The 19,603-nt window shown below is 43.7% G+C and overlaps 1 protein-coding gene across 1 annotated transcript; it reads left to right on the top strand.

The window, feature by feature from the left end:
- The first annotated feature begins 11,464 nt into the window (after positions 1-11,464).
- LOC103230469 (transmembrane epididymal protein 1-like) lies at positions 11,465-12,639 on the top strand. Its single transcript, XM_007989278.3, has one exon. It carries the CDS (start codon positions 11,465-11,467, stop codon positions 12,245-12,247), a length of 783 nt encoding a protein of 260 aa, XP_007987469.1. The 3' UTR covers positions 12,248-12,639.
- The last annotated feature ends 6,964 nt before the right edge of the window (positions 12,640-19,603 follow it).

Here is a 19,603-nt window from a genome sequence, read left to right as displayed (position 1 = left end):
AGGGTTTCACCATGTTGGCCAGGCTGGTCTTGAACTCCTGACCTCAGGTGATCCACCTACCTTGACCTCCCAAAGTGCTGGGATTACAGGCATGAGCTACCGCGGCCGGCCAAAAAAAATTAATTAAAAAAAACTGAAAAACTGAAAAACAAAAAGAAAGAAGGAATGAAAGGTCTTGTCCTGGGTATACCAAAAGGGTGGCAAATAGGCCTTTGTGTTCCTGAAGTCTGGATCCTTCTAGCCACCCAGTAGAGAAGACAGATTTTTTTGTTTTGTTTTGTTTTTTGTTTTTTCCCTAAAATGCAAGCCCCTTCTGGTGGTACAGTACTCAAACTATTGAAGAAGGGTCAAGATGGACCTTTTGGGTTTTAGGAGGTTAAAAAGCAAACAGCAGTCTGCCCTGCAAGAAATCCCAGGGATTGGGAAGGCCACAAGACTGTGGGTTTGACTGACAGTAGATGCACTCACTCATTCTGAGCAAGACCTCAGAGGAAACAGCAAGAGCTGATGGGATCCAGTGGGACCGAAGGCCCTGAGGCCCACGCAAGGAGCACTGGTGTCAGAGGTGGCCCAGGGTGAATGTGGTCACTCAGAGAGCTGTCCTCCTTCAAAAGCTCCGGCTGGCTTGAGCAGGGACCAAGCTGTGGCAGTCCCTTTATTTCAGTGGGCTACATCACTAGGGAGCTATGGAGTCAGTGCCCTGTGGTAGATGAGGGTGAGAGGTGGAGGGGAAATGGGGTGGGGGCTTGTTACCGTAGCAACAACAAGAGCACTATTCATGCCTCTCCCTTTTCTGAGAATGACTGGCTATTCAACAGATTTTGAGACTGTATTAGCCGTGGGTTTCTTAGAGAAAAGGGGAAATCGAGGTGGGATGATGAAGGGTCCATTTCCTGACAGTCTTGGGGGCTAAAGCCAGTTTTTTCATTTCAGAATTGAGTGACATGGCCAGACACCATGGCTCACGCTTGTAATCTCAGTACTTTGCGAGGCTGAGCATGGCCAACATGGTGAAACCCCATCTCCACCAAAAATGCAAAACAAATTAGCCAGGCATGGTGGCACACACCTGTAACCCCAGTTACTCAGGAAGCTGAGGCATGATAATCACTTGAACCTGAGAGGCAGAGGTTATAGTGAGCCGAGATTGTGCCACTGCATTCCAGCTTTGGTGACAGAGTGAGGCCCCACCTCAAAAAAAAAAAAAAAAAAAAGTGACATTACTTCTGCTCAGAGAGTGTGAAAATGTTTATGTATGTTTTACATCTGCATAGGCAGAAAATCAGGAAAAACGGCTATGTCCTCTCTTGCCTGATATTCACATAGCCAAGCTGCTGATTCTTATGACCATTCAAATGATGAGAGTTATTTTGATGCACCTGAGTCAGCTTTCAGAATGGCCCCAGTAACTACAAATTGTTGCTCTGGGTAATATGGAAGTTCTCACTTCTCTTGATGGGAAACTCAAGCAAGTTTCCTCTTGCAATTGCGTATTCAGGGCCCAGGCCTGATTTTCAATGTGGTGTGGCACAAGGCTGTTCTGGAACATCTTGGGCTGGGTAACTATTAATACTTGGCTAAAGCATCACAGTACCGAATCTTGTTGATGCAGGGGAACTGGTAAGACCACCTAGGAGGGACTTCAGGTTCTCAGAGGCCTTAAAGTAGCACACCCTCATCTGTTTCCCTCACCTGAGAAACTGGGCTGTGTCGTATGGGTAAGTCCGTGGTGGAAATAATGCTAAGGAGAGTGGGCAGGTAATCTTACTTTTGATCTGAAAAGGGTTTAGCGGGCTAAACCTTACACTGAAAAGGGTTTAGCGGGCGATTTCTCGTGCTCTAACCTTGACTTAAGTAGTTTGGATTTTCTGTACCTGGCTCTCTTATGTCTCTCCTTCTAAGGAGAGGAGAAATGGAAATCCTTTCCAGGTGGTCCAGGAGTCCATTCCAGTCCAGCAATGTTCTCCGATTTGTCCTGAGTGTTAAAGGTTCCTGATGAGAATGGACAGGAGGAAAGAAAGTCACACTAAGGACCCTCCTGTGGGAGGAAACTTAGCCTCCAGGAGTAGCTCTTTCCATATTGTGGAACACGCCCTCCCCACCACATGCTCACAATGGCTTGACTGGACCATGCTCTAAGAAGAAAGCAAAGCACCCACGTAGATATGAGAGCTGCCCTGACTCAAACGCCCTTACTTTCTCTAGAAAACAGACTTTTCTGTAATACCTACTCCAAGGACTTCCATTTTCGGCAACATGGCTGGCTGATTTAGTCCCCTACCTCCCACCCCTGCAGGAAAAGACATACTGCATAAAATAAATAAGACGGTTTTAGTCAAGATCTAAAGAAGAAAACCAAACTCCCCAGGTGATGAACTATAACATGTGACTCATAGCTAGAAGACAAGTTCATGAGTTGATCCTGTGACTGGCAGGGTGAGACTGGCCCCAGATGTAAGTCCTAATAGCTGGGGTTTCCATGCAAAAATGGGGACGGGCAGGAGATATGGTCTTAGGGAACTAAATCTCAGATTCCTGCATAACAGCTGGATTAGGAAATTTGGAAATGGGGCCCCTTCTTCGTAAGGGGAGACTGGATGAACTCCTGTCACCAGCTCAAGAGATAGAAGAGAAACTGCTCTCTGCTAAGAGCTCCAGGTGGAAAATAAAACAAAGCTTGCATGAGAATCTGAAACCTCTCTGAATTCATACTCCATGTACAGGGAGTGCATACATCCTAAACTAAGATATCAATGTAAAATCTGATACTGGATTAGTAAAATCCAGTGGTGTCCAGCACAAGCAGATGAGGCTCCCAAAGGACAAAGCAATCCTGACTGAAGTGCGTTCAAAACTGCATTGACAGCCCCCTGCCTAAGGAGACTATATTAGCTTGCCAGGACTGCTGTCACAAAGCACCTCAAATGGAGTGGCTTAAACAGCAGAAAGTTATCGTCTCATGTTGTAGAAGCTAGCATTCTGAGGTCAAGGTGGCAGTGGAATTGGTTCCTTCTGAAGGCTGTGAGGGAGAATCTGTTCCAGGACTCTTCCTCCTTTTCTAGTGCTTTGTGGGCAATCTTTGACATTCCTTGGCTTGTAAGCATTATATATATCTCTGCCTTCATTCCATATAACCTGTGTTACAGCTATAACCTGTGTTATAGCTATAGCAATCTACCTGTGTTATGTCTACATTCTAAATTTTCCATTTTTATAAAGATACCAGTTGCATTGGATTAGGGGCCCACCTACTTCAGTATGCCCTCATCTTAACTTAATTACATTTGCAGTGATACTTTTTCCAAATAGGGTTATATTCTGAGGTACTACAGGGTTCAACATACGGATTTGGGAGGAACACAATTGAACCCGTAACAGAGGCAATTCCAACAAGAAGGGTCAGCAACACACAAACATGGTAGGAGAGTAGCACCCCAGGAAGTGACAGAACAGTCTGAAAGAGGCAAGGCTCTGAAACTCACTCAGACTCAGTTGCCCCAGTAGTCACAGGTGGAGAGCATCCTTCATCTAACACGGCTTTTATAAGGATCAGACTAGATAGTGTACTTGCAAGCACCTTGCAAACTGCAACATACTATGCTAACATTAGTTTTCATTTTTATTACTTTAGTTAATTAAAGATACTGTAATAACTCTTATTTATTCAGGGCTATGCTAAACTCACATTATCTCATTCAATTCTCACCCATAACCCTGTGTGGTAAATATCTTCATTTTGTGGATAACAAGATTACAGTTTAGATAAATTAAGTCATTTGCCTGAAGCCATATGGCTAGTCAGTGGCAGGGCTAGAATTGAAACTTTGGCCTGTCAGGGTCCAAAGTCTCAGCCCTTCTTTATTCTGAATCTTTTCCAGGTGCTGAGGCTAAGTTTTAGGCAGTGGCCAGGGTGAGGAAGAGGCAAAAGAAAGGAGATGTACTCTATCCTGAGAAGGAAAATCCAGTGAGGAGGGTAGATGGAGACTTATTTAAAAAGCAAGTAAGTATGATGTTGGGGACACGGGGCAAACAGAAAGAGAACGATGAATGAGACCCAGTCCCTGCCCTGGATGGGCAAACAGTAGATGTGCATGAGTGCTCAAGGGGGCAGGCGAGCCTTGTGACCCTGGAATGAAGAATGGCTTGGAGGTGCGGGTCAGGAGAGCTGCAGGATGAGGTGATGTTGGACCTGATCTGGAATATTCCAGGGTATGGGCTTGTTATGAATCCCAACTCTACTGTTTACAAGTTGTACGACCCTGAACAAGTTACTTAAATACTCAAAACCGCAGTTTCTTGAGCTGTAAAATGAAAATAATTATTGGTCTTCTTAATAGCCACGTGCCTCTTCTTTCTTCTTATAGAATCCCCATTTTGGTTTTTTGTTTTGTTTTGGTTTGAGACAGGGTTACCCATACTAGAGTGCAGTAGAACCACCTTGGCTTCCTGCAGCCTTGAACTCCTAGGCTCAAGCGATCCTCCCACCTCAGCCTCCCAAGTAGCTGGAACTACAAGTGTGTGCCACCATGGTTTGCTATTTAAAAAAATTTTTTTAAGAGATGGGGTCTCATTCTGTTGCCCAGGCTTGTCTCAAACCCCTGGCCTCAAGCTATCCTCTTGTCTTGGGCTCCCAAAATGCAGGGATTACACCGTGCCTGGCTTATTTATTTATTTATTTATTTATTTATTTATTTATTTAGGTATCTATTCTCCTTCCTCTCCTGTGCCTCAGAGGAGGTGGCCTGGATGCCTGTGTGGCTGCAGAGCCTGAAGCAGATGGAGCGCAGTCAATCATGGAGACTCCCCTTTCCTCCCGTGGTGATACACTGAGGTGTGGGTGGGAAATCCAGGTCTAGTTAGGGAGATGTGAGAAGGGTTCTGCGGCAGGGTCTCTGGATGAAGTCCTCCCTTGTCATAAATGTGAAGAATATAAAGAAATATACTATCTAGTATATAGATACAGATATATATTTATAGACTAAAGCTCTCTTTTCTGCCCCTGGACGTCTGCGAGGATGAGGTAACGGGAAGTGTGGCAGCCATCTTGAAACCACGTTGTTTGCTAATCTGAAGATAAGGTCAATGAGAATGACAGAGAGAAAGCCTCAAAGTAACCTGGATCGCTGACGACTTTGTTCAGCCGCTGAATTTAGCAGCTCAGGCTCTGTACTACCTCTAGAGTTCTTGATACATGAGAAAATAAATGTTTTACTGCTTAAGGTCCTCTATTATTTATAGCCAAAAACATCCTAAATGATTTACCTCATATATCTGTAGGGAGTAAATGAAGTAATCCATATAAAGTGTTCAGCACTGTGAAATGTTAACAATGATCATTAATAGAATATTTTATTATGAAATTATATACTGCTTTCTTCTTTACTAACTTTGGGGCTGGGAACCTGATATCCTACAATATGGCACTTTGACATGCTGAACTGAAGAAGCCTCAAGGTCTCTGCGTTCTTCTCCCCACCCTGCTGTCTTTCCCAAAACCTTTTATCTGCCTGAGATCCAGACCCAAGAGAAACGATTGTTTCTCCTTCCCCTCCCTGTAAGACCAAGAATACACCTGAACAGACTTTTTCACAAGATAATGTACAAGTTAATCTTTGTTCACTGATCCATTCATTCACCTTAGTAATCCCCTCAACGGATCACTCTTCTCTCTGCTCGCATAACCTGTTTTGCCAGGATGGTATATAGGCTTCTGAACCCCGCTGGGAGGTGGACAGTCGCTCTGCGATTCTCACCATGTATACACGGTGAATAAATTTGTATGCCCTTCTATTAATCTGCATCTTGTCAGTGGTTTTTCAGCGAACCTTCAGAGGGCCGTAAGGAACATATTCCTTGCTCCTACACTAATATGTGTCCTATTTCTCCAAATATATGTGAGATTATTTTTGGCCAGAACCCAAGCGGCTGCTTCTTTGCTATCCCACTCAGCTGACAAGCAAAATGCACAGTTGATGTTTAATATTTATTTCATCATTAATCACTACATGTATATTTTCCCTAAGTAGTAAAACTCTGATGGACAATCCAACCCAGATGCTGCCCAATTTTTTTTTTTTTTTTTTTTTTTTTGCAACGGAGTCTCGCTCTGTCGCCTAGGCTGGAGTGCAGTGGTGCGATCTCAGCTCATTGCAAGCTCTGCCTCTGGGGTTCACGACATTCTCCTGCCTCAGCCTCCCAAGTAGCTGGGATTACAGCTGCCTGCCACCCACCATGCCTGGCTAATTTTTTTGATTGTGTCCCCAAGATTGTTTTATTTTGCCACAGAGAAGTGAATTCCAAGAGAATCAAAGTAGTTTGAAAAAGGGGGAAATGGCAGACCTGTCTTAAACTGGAAGTTGCCAGAATCTCAGGCTATCAGGGCTAGAAAGGACTTGGGAATCATTTGGTCCATCCTCATTTTATAGTGGAGGCCCAAAGACTTCCTTAAAGACACAGCAAGGTGCCAGCCTGGGACTCCTAACCCAAACCCTTTTCATTATTTTTCATAACTTCTCTAATTTCTCCAGAGTCAACTTTCCTCACAATCCAAATGAAAGGGAAGCCCTCTCCCCAGAGTCTGTTTGGGCTGCCGGGAATCCGTGGGAATCCGTGCATCTACTTCTTACCAAGGTCGCTCTGCAGAGTTACTGCCAGGGACCAGGTGGCCTGGCATGAGATCTGAGATTCGGCATCCTTTGCTGAGTGCAAACATCAGCCCCTCATGCCTGAGGGGTCACTGAGGGCGAGGAGCTGGGAAGAGCCCTCTCCCTGTCCACAAACTGATCAGCTCCTAGTGTATTCTGGTGACAAGGATCATGAGAGACTCCCCAGCCTCGTCTGTATCAGTGCTAAGGGGAGCGTGGCACTGATAGGCTGGGTGTGACCATCCATCCCTGAGTGAGATCTTGCTCCCTCTGTCCTAGGTTGGCTCTTCAGGGGGCCTATCTCCCACCTCACAACCAGAATACTCCTATGCTCACCCGCTCCCCACCCCCAAGTTCTTGGCCTGTTCCACTTAAATTTCAATGCAAATGTCTACTGTTGCATAAGGATTTCCCTAACTTTCCCCCACCAAAATTAACCACATCCTCCTCTGTGTTCCCATTGCACTTTTTAAAAATACCACCATTATAAAATTAAATTCAAGATGATTTTAGTTCAGTCTTTTCTGCTAATCAGTCCTTTTCAAACTTTATATGCATACAAATCAACTAGGGATTTGGTAAAATGCAAATTCAGATTCTGTAGGTCTGGAATGGGGCCTGGGATTCTACATTTTTAACAAGTTCCCAGGTGATACTGGTAGCCTATGGACCATACCTTGGAAGCTGCTATTACAAAGATACGTAAAATATGTTACTTAGCCTTAAAGAATTCAAAAGGTACTGTTCTTGAATTCCTTAAGAATATGGGTAACATATTTTATGTATCTTTTTAATGCCAGCTTTTAGTACAGGATCGGGCTGATTATAGTTGGTTAAGAAATATTCGATGAATTGCAGTGGAGTAGGTTAAGGTTTCTGGGGTGTTCCTTTTATACACAAATAAGTAATTTCTTTTCTTTCAAATTAGTTTATCTTTATCTTTATTATTTATTTATTTATTGAGACTGGGTTTGGGTGTCACCTAGGCTGGAGTGCAGTGGCAGGATCATGGCTCACTGCAGCCTTGAACTCCTAGACTCAAGGGATCCTCCTACCTCAGCCTCCTAGGACTACAGGCTAGTGTAACCATGCCTGGCTAATTTTTAATTTGTTTTTTGCAGAGATGGGGTTTTGCTTTTTTGTCCAGGCTGATCTTGAACTACTGGCTTCAAGCAATCCTCCCACTTCACACTCCCAAAGTGCTGGAATTACAGGTACGAGCCACTGCACCAGACCCATTTTATCTTTAATAACCTGGTATTGATTTAAAATATGAAGAAAAGAGTCAAACTTGTTCCCTTCATGGGAGATGCTACCATGATTGCCTCACACAAGCATGATCAAAGACCTTGATAAGAATGAATTCCAAAGGGCACGACTGGTAAAAAGGCTTCATGCCTCACAGATTGAAGACTTTGTTTACAGAGTTTCTGAGGGGTAGCAGGCATCAGAAGAAACAGGAAATTTAAGAGATCCTCAGAGGAGAGGTCACAATTATTAGGTCAGGAGCACCTTAAAGTGTTTCTTTTTCTTTTCTTTTCTTTTCTTTTCTTTTCTTTTTTTTTTTTTTGAGACGGAATCGCCCAGGCTGAAGTGCAGTGGCGCCATCTTGGCTCACTGCAACCTCTGCCTCCTGGGTCGGAGCAATTCTCCTGCCTCAGTCTCTTGAGTAGCTGGGATTACAGGTGTGCGCCACCACACCCGGCTAACTTTTGTATTTTTAGTAGAAACGGGGTTTTGCCATGTTGGCCAGGCTGGTCTTGAACTCCTGACCTCAGGTGATCCACCCACCTCAGCCTCTCAGTGTACTGGGATTACAGGCGTGAGCCACTGTGCCCAGCTGAAGCATTTCTTAATGGTGCCTCGGTGTCATCCACAAGCATACCTGGAGGGTTGTCTCAGGTCAGGTAGAGGCCATGTGTAAAGGTTGTGCAACATCAGTTGGTAAGTTTGACCACTTGCTGCATCCCCATCCTAGGTGTCAGTGGTACATCTGGCTCAATAGCAACAACTCCCTGCTCCTGCCACCTTTGGACACGCAGAGTGATGTTAAGTCTTCATAGGGAGAATGTGGTGAGTAGAAACATGTTGAAAAGGCTTCTTAGGGGCACAAATATGAAAAAAAAAGTGTTAGAAAACACTGGTTTATGCAAAAAGGTCTGTGTCTCTGGCTGAGAAGTTATAATTAAGCCAAGTGTTCCACATCTTTTCATTCTGCAACTCTGTGCCCAAAGACAAAGGAGTCAAGGTTTGAACTCTCATATCATAGACTCTTCATCTTGTTAACTAAGAATGATCATATATGCCCTGATTCTGCAGTTGGAGTGAGCACTCTTCTTTAATTGCATAGCTCTGGTCATTTTTTCCACTCATTTGGCACTTAGCACTTAGCAAACAGTGACCTGACATTGTTTGTATGTATCTGTTCTGTCTTCATAACTAGATTATAAAGCCTTTTATGGTAGAGACTACATGATAATTTGATAGTTTACTCACTTATTCATCCATCAAACATTTATTGAGCACTTCCAGGCATGGGGCTAGATACTAAAGAGGCAAAGATGACAAGACATAGTCTCTGACTTTATAGACATCTCCATAAATAAACAGTTATGAAATGGCATAACCAGCACAATGATACAGATATGTACAAGTTGCAGACAGAAGTATTCTGCCCGGCTGGGAGGAGGCAGTGCTTAAGCTGAACCTTGAAGGAAAAAGGAAGAAGAGGAGTTCTCCAGATATAGATGGTGTAGAGGATAGAAAGAGGATTCCAGGTTGAACTAGAAGCTTCTGATAAGCCTGGGGCAATGGCACATATGGGAAGGGACTGGAAATGAGACCAGGCCAAAGCATAAGGCTCCTTGAAGCTTATTCTAAAGGCATGGATTTTATCTACAAGGCCATGAGATTCCACTGGATAACTTAAATTAGTCAATATCGTGATTAGCTCTCAATTCCCAAAGCTCATCTATCTGTTATTTGGAAAGGAACAGATGAGTATTCGAACCTGATTAGACATGTTTCAATAACTCAGAGTTGGTGATACCTGAACACGGGCAGTGGGTGGAGATGGAGTGGAAAGAACTGCCTGGAAAGCTTACTTGTTGTAAACTTAAAGTATTTATTTATTTATTCTTATTTATTTACTTATTCTGTTTTCTGTTGCTATAATAGAATATCACAGACTGGGTAATTTATAAAGAACAAAAGCTTATTTGACTCACAGCTCTGGAGGCTTGGAAGTCCAAGAGCATGGCACCAGCATCTGGTGAGTGAGGGGCATCACAGAAGGCATCACATGGTGAGTGAGTGCATGAGAGAGAGAGAGAGAGAGGAAATTGGGCAGAACTCATTCTGTGTATGAGGGACCCACTAAGTATCCACTCCTGTGATAATGGCATTAATCCATTCTTGAGAGTGGAACCCTCATTACCTAATTACCCCTTAAAGGTCCTACCTTTTAATACCGTCACTATGGCAATATTACATTCCAGCATGAGTCTTGGAGTGGGTATTCAAATCACAGTGAAACTGCCTTTGAAAAAATTACAACGGTGAGAGAAATCTAACCTAACTGACTCCATCTTGCATCTAGACTCACAGGCTGACTGTCCTTGCTCATTCCTGGGTATAGGCCAAGCTAACCCGTGGGAGGAATTTAGTTTACAGTGTAACTTTGAAGCAAGAAAGATAACAGTCCCTCCCTAAAACTGACTCCCTCCTTGTCTGGAGACTGAAACTACCTTTGTTTTTCTTGTTGTTTTTTTGTTTGTTTGTTTGTCTGAGACAGAGTCTCACTCTATAGCCCAGGCTGCACTGCAGTAGTGCAGTCTCTGCTCACTGCAACCTCCGCCTCCTGGGTTCAGGTGATTCTCCTGCCTCAGCCTCCTGAGTAGCTGGGATTACAGGCATGCACCACCATGCTCAGCTAATTTTTGTACTTTTAGTAGAGATGGGGTTTCACCATGTTGGCCAGGCTGGTCTTGAACTCTGGATCTTAAGTAATCCACCTACCACGGCCTCCCCAGGTGTTGGGATTATAGGCGTAAGCCACCATACCCAGCCTGAAACTACCTTTGTAAGACTAATGAAAGGCCACAAGATTAGGTGATCATGGCTCTCTGCAGGCTTGACCTCCTGGGCTAAAGGGATCCTCCTGCCTCAGCCTCCAGAATAGCTGAGGCTACAGGTGCACACCACTGCACCCAGCTAATTTTAAAATAATTTTTTTGTTTTTTTATTGGGTAGAGATGAGGTCTCACCATGTTGCCCAGGCTGGTCTCAAACTCCTGGGCTCAAGCAATCCTCCCACCTCAGCTTCCCAAAATGCTGGAATTACAGGCATGAGTCACTGCATTTAGCCAAATTTCTGGTGTTTATAAGTTACAAGTTTATAGTATTTTGTTATAGTAGCCTGAACAGACTAGTACAGGAGTGAGGTAAGGAAGGTATTGATGTGGTCAAGGGTTAGCGGGAGGAGAGGCAAGAGGGGGCCCCTCTAAACATGATCTCTGAGAATGGCAGACACCCAAGCATTATGCTGGAGAATATGCTTATTTCATTGTTTGTCAACGGTTTGCTGATTACCAATGAACCAGAGCAGAAGACCAGACGGAAACCATGATACCCACCCCACCATAGGTTTGGGCCTCCTCCAAAACCATTTCCTTTCTGTATGTGGATTCAGTGGGCTGGATAGAGAATATAAGTAAGCCGCAGGAGGCTCCCTCCACATTCTAGAGCCTGAGGTGGCCCTGCGTGAATGGTCATTCCTGAGCCTTTTGCTTCTGCCTTTGATCAGACCTACTTTCAGTTCAATGGGAGGCTTTGAGGGTCATCTGTACCCAGGGCTGTCTTTCTTCTTCTACGGACTTTATCATGCACAACTTGTCTCCAGAGCCTTGATATGCAATGCCCCTGTCCAGTATCCACCACGCCATCCCTGGAGCAAAGGAAGATGGGCAAGGCTATGGCAAATATACTACATTGGGTTGCTGAAGATACTGAGTGCCTGCATTTTAGTAGCCCAAGAGTTGCACAGCATTCCTAGACAGTTTGTACTTATCAGCAAGATGTATCATCAGAGGAACTTTATGTTCCGCAAACAGTGGCAGCATCTCACTCTCTATATGACTTTCTTGCTGAGTGGGTGTGTAGACATGGTGAGCCAGAACCTGCTGCCTAAGAGATGTGCTGCTCTGGAGCAAGGTGCCCAAGCTCTGGGCATGTTCATATTTCTGCCCCTGATGGTGTCTCACCTGCAGGACACAGAAGGAGTGGAGCTTCAGTCTCACGTGCTGCTCACCCAGGCCATGTTCCTGCTGACTCTGATGGTGACCGCAGAGCTATGGGCTCCCAACATGCTGCTGCTCTGGATCCTGAAGGCCTTTTTGTATATGATCACAGGCTCTTGGCTGATGCACATAGGCTTTATGCTGTTCAAACCAATCTCTGGCTATCAATGGATGGATGATGACAGAAATGACATTATGTTTGTCACCACCTTCTTCTGCTGGCATGTGATCTTCAGTGCCATTTTGATGATCTGGATCTATGGCTTCTCCTTTTGGTGGTATTGCTACATTTTTGTTAAGGCCTGAACCTGGATGTGCCACAATTGGTTCTCATTGCCTGCATACTCCAGGACATCTGCATGAGAAGTTGTGGGAGATGGAGCTGCCAGAGAGGAGAATCCTGCATCCTTCTTTCAGAGGTGTCTCATCCTGAGGCATCAGACTTCTCTGGGACAGGCATACCCTCCTTCCCCTTCTGGTTTCTCTCAGTCTCATTTCCTGAGCAGTGTGCAGAGGACAGGAGAATGAAACAAGGCATGCAACTGTGACCCTCACTCTTAGATCCCCAAGTATTTCCTTCCCCTCCCCTCTCTCCTCAATTCTAGCAACAGTAATCTGTGTGCCCTGCACGTCTCTGCATCCCTCATTCTCCTCCCATGAGGACATTAAAATAAATTCATGATATCCTGCCTTTGGGCCTTTTTATAAATATCCTTCACCCAGCACATAGAATTCCTACTACTAGTCATATTTAGTACATAATAATCTACCCATTACAATAACCACCTCTTCATTCTTTCTTGTTCTGGACCTCTTCAATTCTCATATTGAAGAGACTGTTTTTGACTTTACAAAAGTCCTAGAATGTTCTTGAGGTCTTTCCTTTGATTACTTTGTGATTTATCAAATGAAACATTGAACCCTTGAAGGTAACTTCTTCTGCAGGATTTTTTGTTTTTGTTTTTGTTTAGACAGGGTCTCACTCAATTGTCCAGTTGGAGTGCAGTGATGCAATCACCACTCACTGCAGCCTCAATCTCCTGGGCTCAAGCAATTCTCCCCTCTCGGCCTCCCCAGTAGCTGGGTCTGCAGGTGCAAACCATCATGCCATGCCCAGCTAATTTTTTATTTTTGTAGAGATGAGTTTTCCCTACGTTGTCCTGGCTGGTCTCGAACTCCTGGGCTCAAGTGATCTGCCTGCCGCTACCTCCCAAAATGCTGGGATTACAGATGTGAGCAGCCATGCCCGGCCCTCTGCAGGGTTTAATAGAGCAAAGCAACACCCTGCATGTAGTGAGAGCTCAGAGGCTCGTCTGCTTCCAGACTTTCTTCAGCCCAGTCTCCCCATGTGTAGAGTCTGGAAAATTCTTCTTCCAGGCCTTTCAGCCCATTGCTCTGTACATATCTCATTGATTCCCAAGCAGTAGACTCTTCTGGAACCACTCCTTTCTGGTTCTCATGTATAATAAAGTTCAATGGCTTGTTTATGCTGCATATTTTTCTTCTTAATCCTCACAAATGTCTTATCAGAGAGGTTTAGAGCTGAGTAATCTGAAACTCAAAAGGGTTAAGAAAGTGGCTTAAGGTAGCTAGATATTTAACTATGTCACATAATGCTATAGCTGGGTGTCAAGGAGGGTAGAACTCCAAATAGAGTTTAATTATTGGGGACTTGCAAAGAGTGCCTTCATGCCTCCACTTCTGCTTCTCCTCTGCTTTTTTTTTTTTTTTTTTTTTTTTTTTTTTTTTTTTTTTTTTTAGGCAGAGTCTCACCAGGCTGGAGTGCAGTGGCACAGTCTCAGCTCATTGTAACCTCTACCTCCTGGGTTCAAGCGATTCTCCTGCCTCAGCCTCCCAAGTAGCTGGGATTACAGGCTCCCGCCACCAGGCCCGGCTAATCTTTGTATTTTTAGTAGAGGTGGGGTTTCACCATGTTGGCCAGGCTGGTCTTCAACTCCTGACCTCGTGATCCACCTGCTTCGACCTCCCAAAGTGCTGGGATTACAGGCATGAGCCACTGTGCCCGGCCACTCCCCTGCTTTCTCCAGAACATGAAGAATCTGTCAAGCTTCCCACACTACTGACAAAACTAAAGCATCCAGTTAGGACAGAGGAGGGTGAGAGCAGGGACTCTCGAGTATTATCATCCTTCTTGTTTCCTTTTTTTTTCTAGTTCCTAGAGCAAATGCATCCTTTGGTTCTGGCCCTACTCTTCCTTTTTAATTTTCTCAGCCAAAAGCGAAGGTGCAGCAGGAATGAGTTGTTTGATTGTCAGGGACCTTCACCCCCTGGTTTTGGGGGTTGGTGGGCATTCTGAGTTATTGTGGGGGTGGAGGGTGCTTCCCAATGTCGTTGAGAGGTGGGGACTCAGCCACGTCTCAGAATATGGGATGGCATGCGTGTGCTGGATGTTCGGCATGTGACCAGCAGGCAGCTTCCACAGAAGGCTGACACTTGCGTCGTTGGAACGATCAGGCAACAACGCTGCTCCCCGCTGGAGATGAACAGCGGTCCCTGGTGTGGAAATAAAATATGCCTCAGGTGCCGTTCAGCTTCCGTGCTTCTCTCTGGTCCTGGGGACCAGTGGAGCTCTGCAGCATCCCCTGTAGGTTCTGCCCTTTTCCTGGTTGTCACCTCTGGCTCCCAGCCCCTTGCTTCTCCCCCACAACCTTGGATATATTTGCCTTGGCCAAGCCTTGCAGCTCCTTCTTCCTCTAGCTTTGTTGAACCTCCTCTAGTACCCTTGAGGCTGAGGGGGCAGGGAATCTGCTCCTCTGTACCTGCTTTCCCATTGATATGGTAAAGTTGGTTTCTACTTCACTCAGGCCTCCCCCTGACTTTTTTTTTTTTTTTTTAGAGAGGGTTTTGCTCTATCACCCAGGCTGAAATGCAGTGGCACCATCTCAGCTCACTGTAGCCTCGACCTCCTGGCTCAAGCAGTTCTCCTGCCTCAGCTCCCACACAACCCACAAGTCACCCCCAGTAGCTGGGATTACAGGTGGCACCACCACACCCAGCGAATTGTTTTTTCTTTTTGATTTTTGTAAAGACTGGGTCTTGTCATGTTGCACAGGCTGGTTTCAAACTCCTGGGCTCAAGTGATCTTCCAGCCTTGGCCTCCCAAAATGCTATGAGCCACCACGCCAGGCGACACCTCCCCTTTTTGATATTAAGAGCATATTTTAGATTTTTTAACCTAAAATTGACTTCTTGTTTTTTGCTATTATAATCTGACCTAATCTTGATGCAATATCTTTGACTAAATAGAGGAAAAGTCATCTGTAAGGGTTGGGAAGCAAAACCCAAGTATTAGTATTTTAAAATATTATTTCTCCACAAAGATGAAAGTTGAAGAAATACCAAAACCACGTGTTAACCCTTAGACCCGTTCCATTTTGAGTACTTTTGAAGCCTTGTTAAATACTAACAAATTCATCTCTTGTAGTAAATGATTGCCTCCAAATATTATATCTCACAACATGTGTCTTCCAGGTAAAATAATATTAGCAGGGGCCTGCAAAGCCACAAAGAATTATAGTTAAGGCCAGATACGATGGTGGAATAAGCAGATCTACTATTTGTATGATAAGGGCCTTTCTGTACTCCTCATGTCACAGCAGGTGTGAGCACTCTGACAGTGATCCTAATTACTTTGGAAAGTAAAACGAACTGAAGATTATGTCTGGGGAAAAACAAAAACAAAACCTTCAAATTCCAGAGTGGAGTTTTGAAAAGAAAAGTGTAATGTTCAACACCATGCACCAGAGGGCACCATATTTACATGAGCCTGGAAGGGCACTTGCTCTCCATTTGGTATTGAATGACCCATTTAAACGAAGTGGTAGAGGGATAGAGAGAAGAGCAGGAAAAGTATATAAGTATTGTCCAAGCACCCAGTAAACATCATGTAGTTCTTCTTCCTGTTAAACTTAGATGCATGTGACTCAGCACAGAATTCAGTTAACATAGAGATATGTGTATATATCTCAAAAAACTTTTGGTCACTCACTCTCTGACCATTTGTTTTATTTGGAGTGAAAATTTATTGCGTGAGTCTTGGAGGGACTGTCTCCCACTATGGATGACAGAGGGGACCAGACAGTCCCTCTCTTGGCCCTGGCAGTAAGGACATGGATACCCTGTCCTAGACTCAGCAGTCAGACCCTCCACCCAGAACTTTTCTTTATGTATATACATTTATATTTATAAATTCATATTTAATTATATATAATGCATATTTAATTTTTAAAATTAAATATATGATATATAAATGTAATTTTTAAAATTAAGTATATGATATATGCATTTAATTTTTATTTTATTTTATTTTATTTTTTTTGAGACAGAGTCTTACTCTGTCGCCCAGGCTGGAGTGCAGTGGCGCGATCTCGGCTCACTGCAAGCTCCACCTCCAGGGTTCACGCTGTTCTCCTGCCTCAGCCTCCCAAGTAGCTGGGACTACAGGTGCCTGCCGCCACGCCCGGCTAATTTTTTGCATTTTTAGTAGACATGGGGTTTCACCGTGTTAGCCAGGATGGTCTCGATCTCCTGACCTCGTGATCCACCTGCCTCAGCCTCCCAAAGTGCTGGGATTACAGGCGTGAGCCACCGCACCCGGCCTGCATTTAATTTTTAAAATTAAATATATAATATATAATTAAATATAGAATATATACACATTTAATTTTAAAAATCATTTTTTAATAGAGGTGGGGTCTTACTATGTTGCCCAGGCTGGTCTCAAACTCCTGGACTCAAGTGATCCACCAGCCTCAGCCTCCCAAAATGCTGGGATTACAGGCGTGAGTTACCATGACCAGCCCAAAACTTTTCATCTTGAAGGAAGACTCAGAAGCTCAGGAGCAATGAGAGGTTATGCACGGCAGTGCCTATGACAACAAACACTCAATAGTGGTGGTACTAGCAGTAGTGGCACAATGGGGATAACCACAGATGCTGAAAAAGATGTGTTGTAGTTGAAATTGGCTCTGATTTCTACTGGAGATCGTATTAACCATCAAAAACAAAATAAGAGTAGTTATCATAATAGGCAGTTGAGCCCGTGCAGATATCCAAATGATCTAACCCATAGATTCTTTGTGGTGGTTATTGGTCATGGGGTTCCTTAAAAAAATGTGTGGTCATTCAATAAGATTCTACCGGAGAGTATAAGGTCTGTGATGGCAAGGATTTTAGACTGTTTATTCAGTGATGCATCCCAAACACCTAGAACAGTTTGTGTCACATAGACATGCCCAATAAATACTTGTTGAGTGAATGAATGAATGAACAGGAGCTTAAAATGAGCCATCGTGGCAGAGAATCAGGCCCCTCATCCAATTTTCAGCCCTGAGTCAGACCTAGAAGCTCTGAAATGAAAAAAACATTTTACCCATTAGGAAGAATCTTGAAATATTTTGCAAGTGTTTACTGTGAATATTCTTCCTAATCTTTGCCAAAGAGACCTGCTGTCATTTCCAGGGTAACTGTGCACTTGGGAAAAGGAGATGCCCAGAGTTTTGCATACCAGATCAGATCTAGTAAATATCAGATCTGAGATGTGAATGCAGCTTTGTTTCATTTAGAAACCACTTTTTTTTTGTTGTTGTTGAGACACAGTCTGGTTCTGTTGCCTGGGCTGGAGTGCAGTGGCGTCATCTCAGCTCACTGCAGCCTCTGCCTTCCAGATTCAAGCAATTCTTGTGCCTCAGCCTTCTGCGTAGCTGGGATTACAGGTGCGCACCACCATACCTGGCTAATTTTTTTGTATTTTTAGGAAAGAAGGGGCTTCCCCATGTTGGCCAGTCTGGTCTCAAACTCCTGTCCTCAACTGATCCACCCACCTTGGCCTCCCAAAGTGCTGGGATTATAGACGTGAGCCACTGCATCTGGCCCCAATATTTTCTATATTTGCCTGATGATAATAATTATCTGCGGCACTTGGAAAATATACAGACTCCTGAGCTCCAGCCCTTCTCAATCAGAATTGCCAGGGGAAGGTCCTGGCAGTTTAGGTTTTTAACAACAACCCTATCAATAAGATAACTCTTATTACCGCACATTTGGGAGACATCTGGTGCCCTTTTCTTTTGGGAACTAGAAGGTTATGAAAGGGTCGGGATCTAACCATTATGCATTTCAAGTTTTAGCCAGTGATACTGGCTTTTCCTCTTTACTGATTTTAGAGTGACCCCATTTGGTTGTCAATGGCTCCAATAGTCAGCCTTTTTGAGCAGTGGGAAAGATGGTGGGGCAGCAATTAGGACTTAAGAGTAGGTGCACACAGCTTGATTGAAAACATGCTGAAAGCATTCCGTCTTAAGGAATGTGAGCATATGTTACTACTGTATATGCCATTATTTTAGGAGGAGACCATGACTCTATTTATTTTGCAAAAGAATTGATAATTCATGGAATTATCCTAAACCTAAACTGCCGGGACCTTCCCCTGGCAATTCTGATTGAGAAGGGGTGGAGTTCAGGAATCTGTATATTTTCCAAGTGCCCCAGATAATTATTATCATCAGGCAATATGATGATATGTAGAATCCATATGTACTGTATGGAATCCGATATTGTAGAACCATGCAGTGCTTCACACTGAACTCTCTTAAGATGTGTGCATGTTAAACTGACTAATGAATAAGGTAACTGATAACAGACTGAAGAAGTATGGTAAGCTACAAACTCATCTTGCAATACATAAAACATCAAGATGTAAAGCAAGAATCTCTTCTCACTAAAATCACTGTAGAATACAGTATTTGGTCTTTATATATTCTAAAGAAAGTATAGCACTTTTTCAAATGTAAGTGATATTTTATTGATGATTCATTACTAACAATAATCCTTCCAGTTTTCAGTTTTCCCCCCACCCCCCATGGGAAGGCCTTTTGGACATTATATAAGCTTCCCTACAATCCCAAGACTTTCAAATTCTTTAAACCCTCTCTGGTTGAAGAATTCTATTCTCAGTAATTCTTGGCTAAATTTTGAAGAGTTATAGGGCTTTTAGTCTTTCATCTTAATATTTACTTCCTATTAGGGAAGAACAGGAAAAATGAAGAGTTGTTTAATGAGAAAACCAAGTGCCTGAAGAGCCTTCAGAGAAAGGGAATTCAAGCCTCTTGGAAGCTGATGTTTTAATTTTAATTTTTTAAAGATGAGGTTTCACTCTGTTGCCCAAGCTGAAGTTCAGTGGTGTGATCATAGCTCACAGCAGCCTTAAACTCCTGGGCTCAAACAATGGAGGTTGATGTTTTAAATGGGCAGAATATCCAGGAGATACTGCTTATTAAAATTACATCAAATGTAATCGTTTACAAGACCCTTAGGAGCTGAGTTTAGCAATGCAAAAGTCACCTTAGCATGGGAGAGGTTGGAACAGACAAGAGATCTTGGGCACAATTATAAAGAACTTGTCAAATAAAATATTATGAACTAAAGGCTTAAGTATAGGAAGAGTCTTGTATGTCCAAGGGGATTCAGCAGATTAGGTAAGATAAAGACTTATCTTCAGATTAAGGCCTACACCAGAAGTAAGTAGGTCACGCCAGATAGAATCTGGAATCCCTTAGAGAAGGCATCATTACCTGTTCACAATGGATAAAGTTCTGTTGACTGGGGGATAATTCTGCCCCTAACAAATTACTGTGTCAGGAA

Source organism: Chlorocebus sabaeus, chromosome 25 (genome assembly GCF_047675955.1).
Source record: "Chlorocebus sabaeus isolate Y175 chromosome 25, mChlSab1.0.hap1, whole genome shotgun sequence".
Classification (NCBI taxonomy): Eukaryota; Metazoa; Chordata; class Mammalia; order Primates; family Cercopithecidae; genus Chlorocebus; species Chlorocebus sabaeus.
This window is presented reverse-complemented; position numbering and strand designations above follow the sequence as displayed.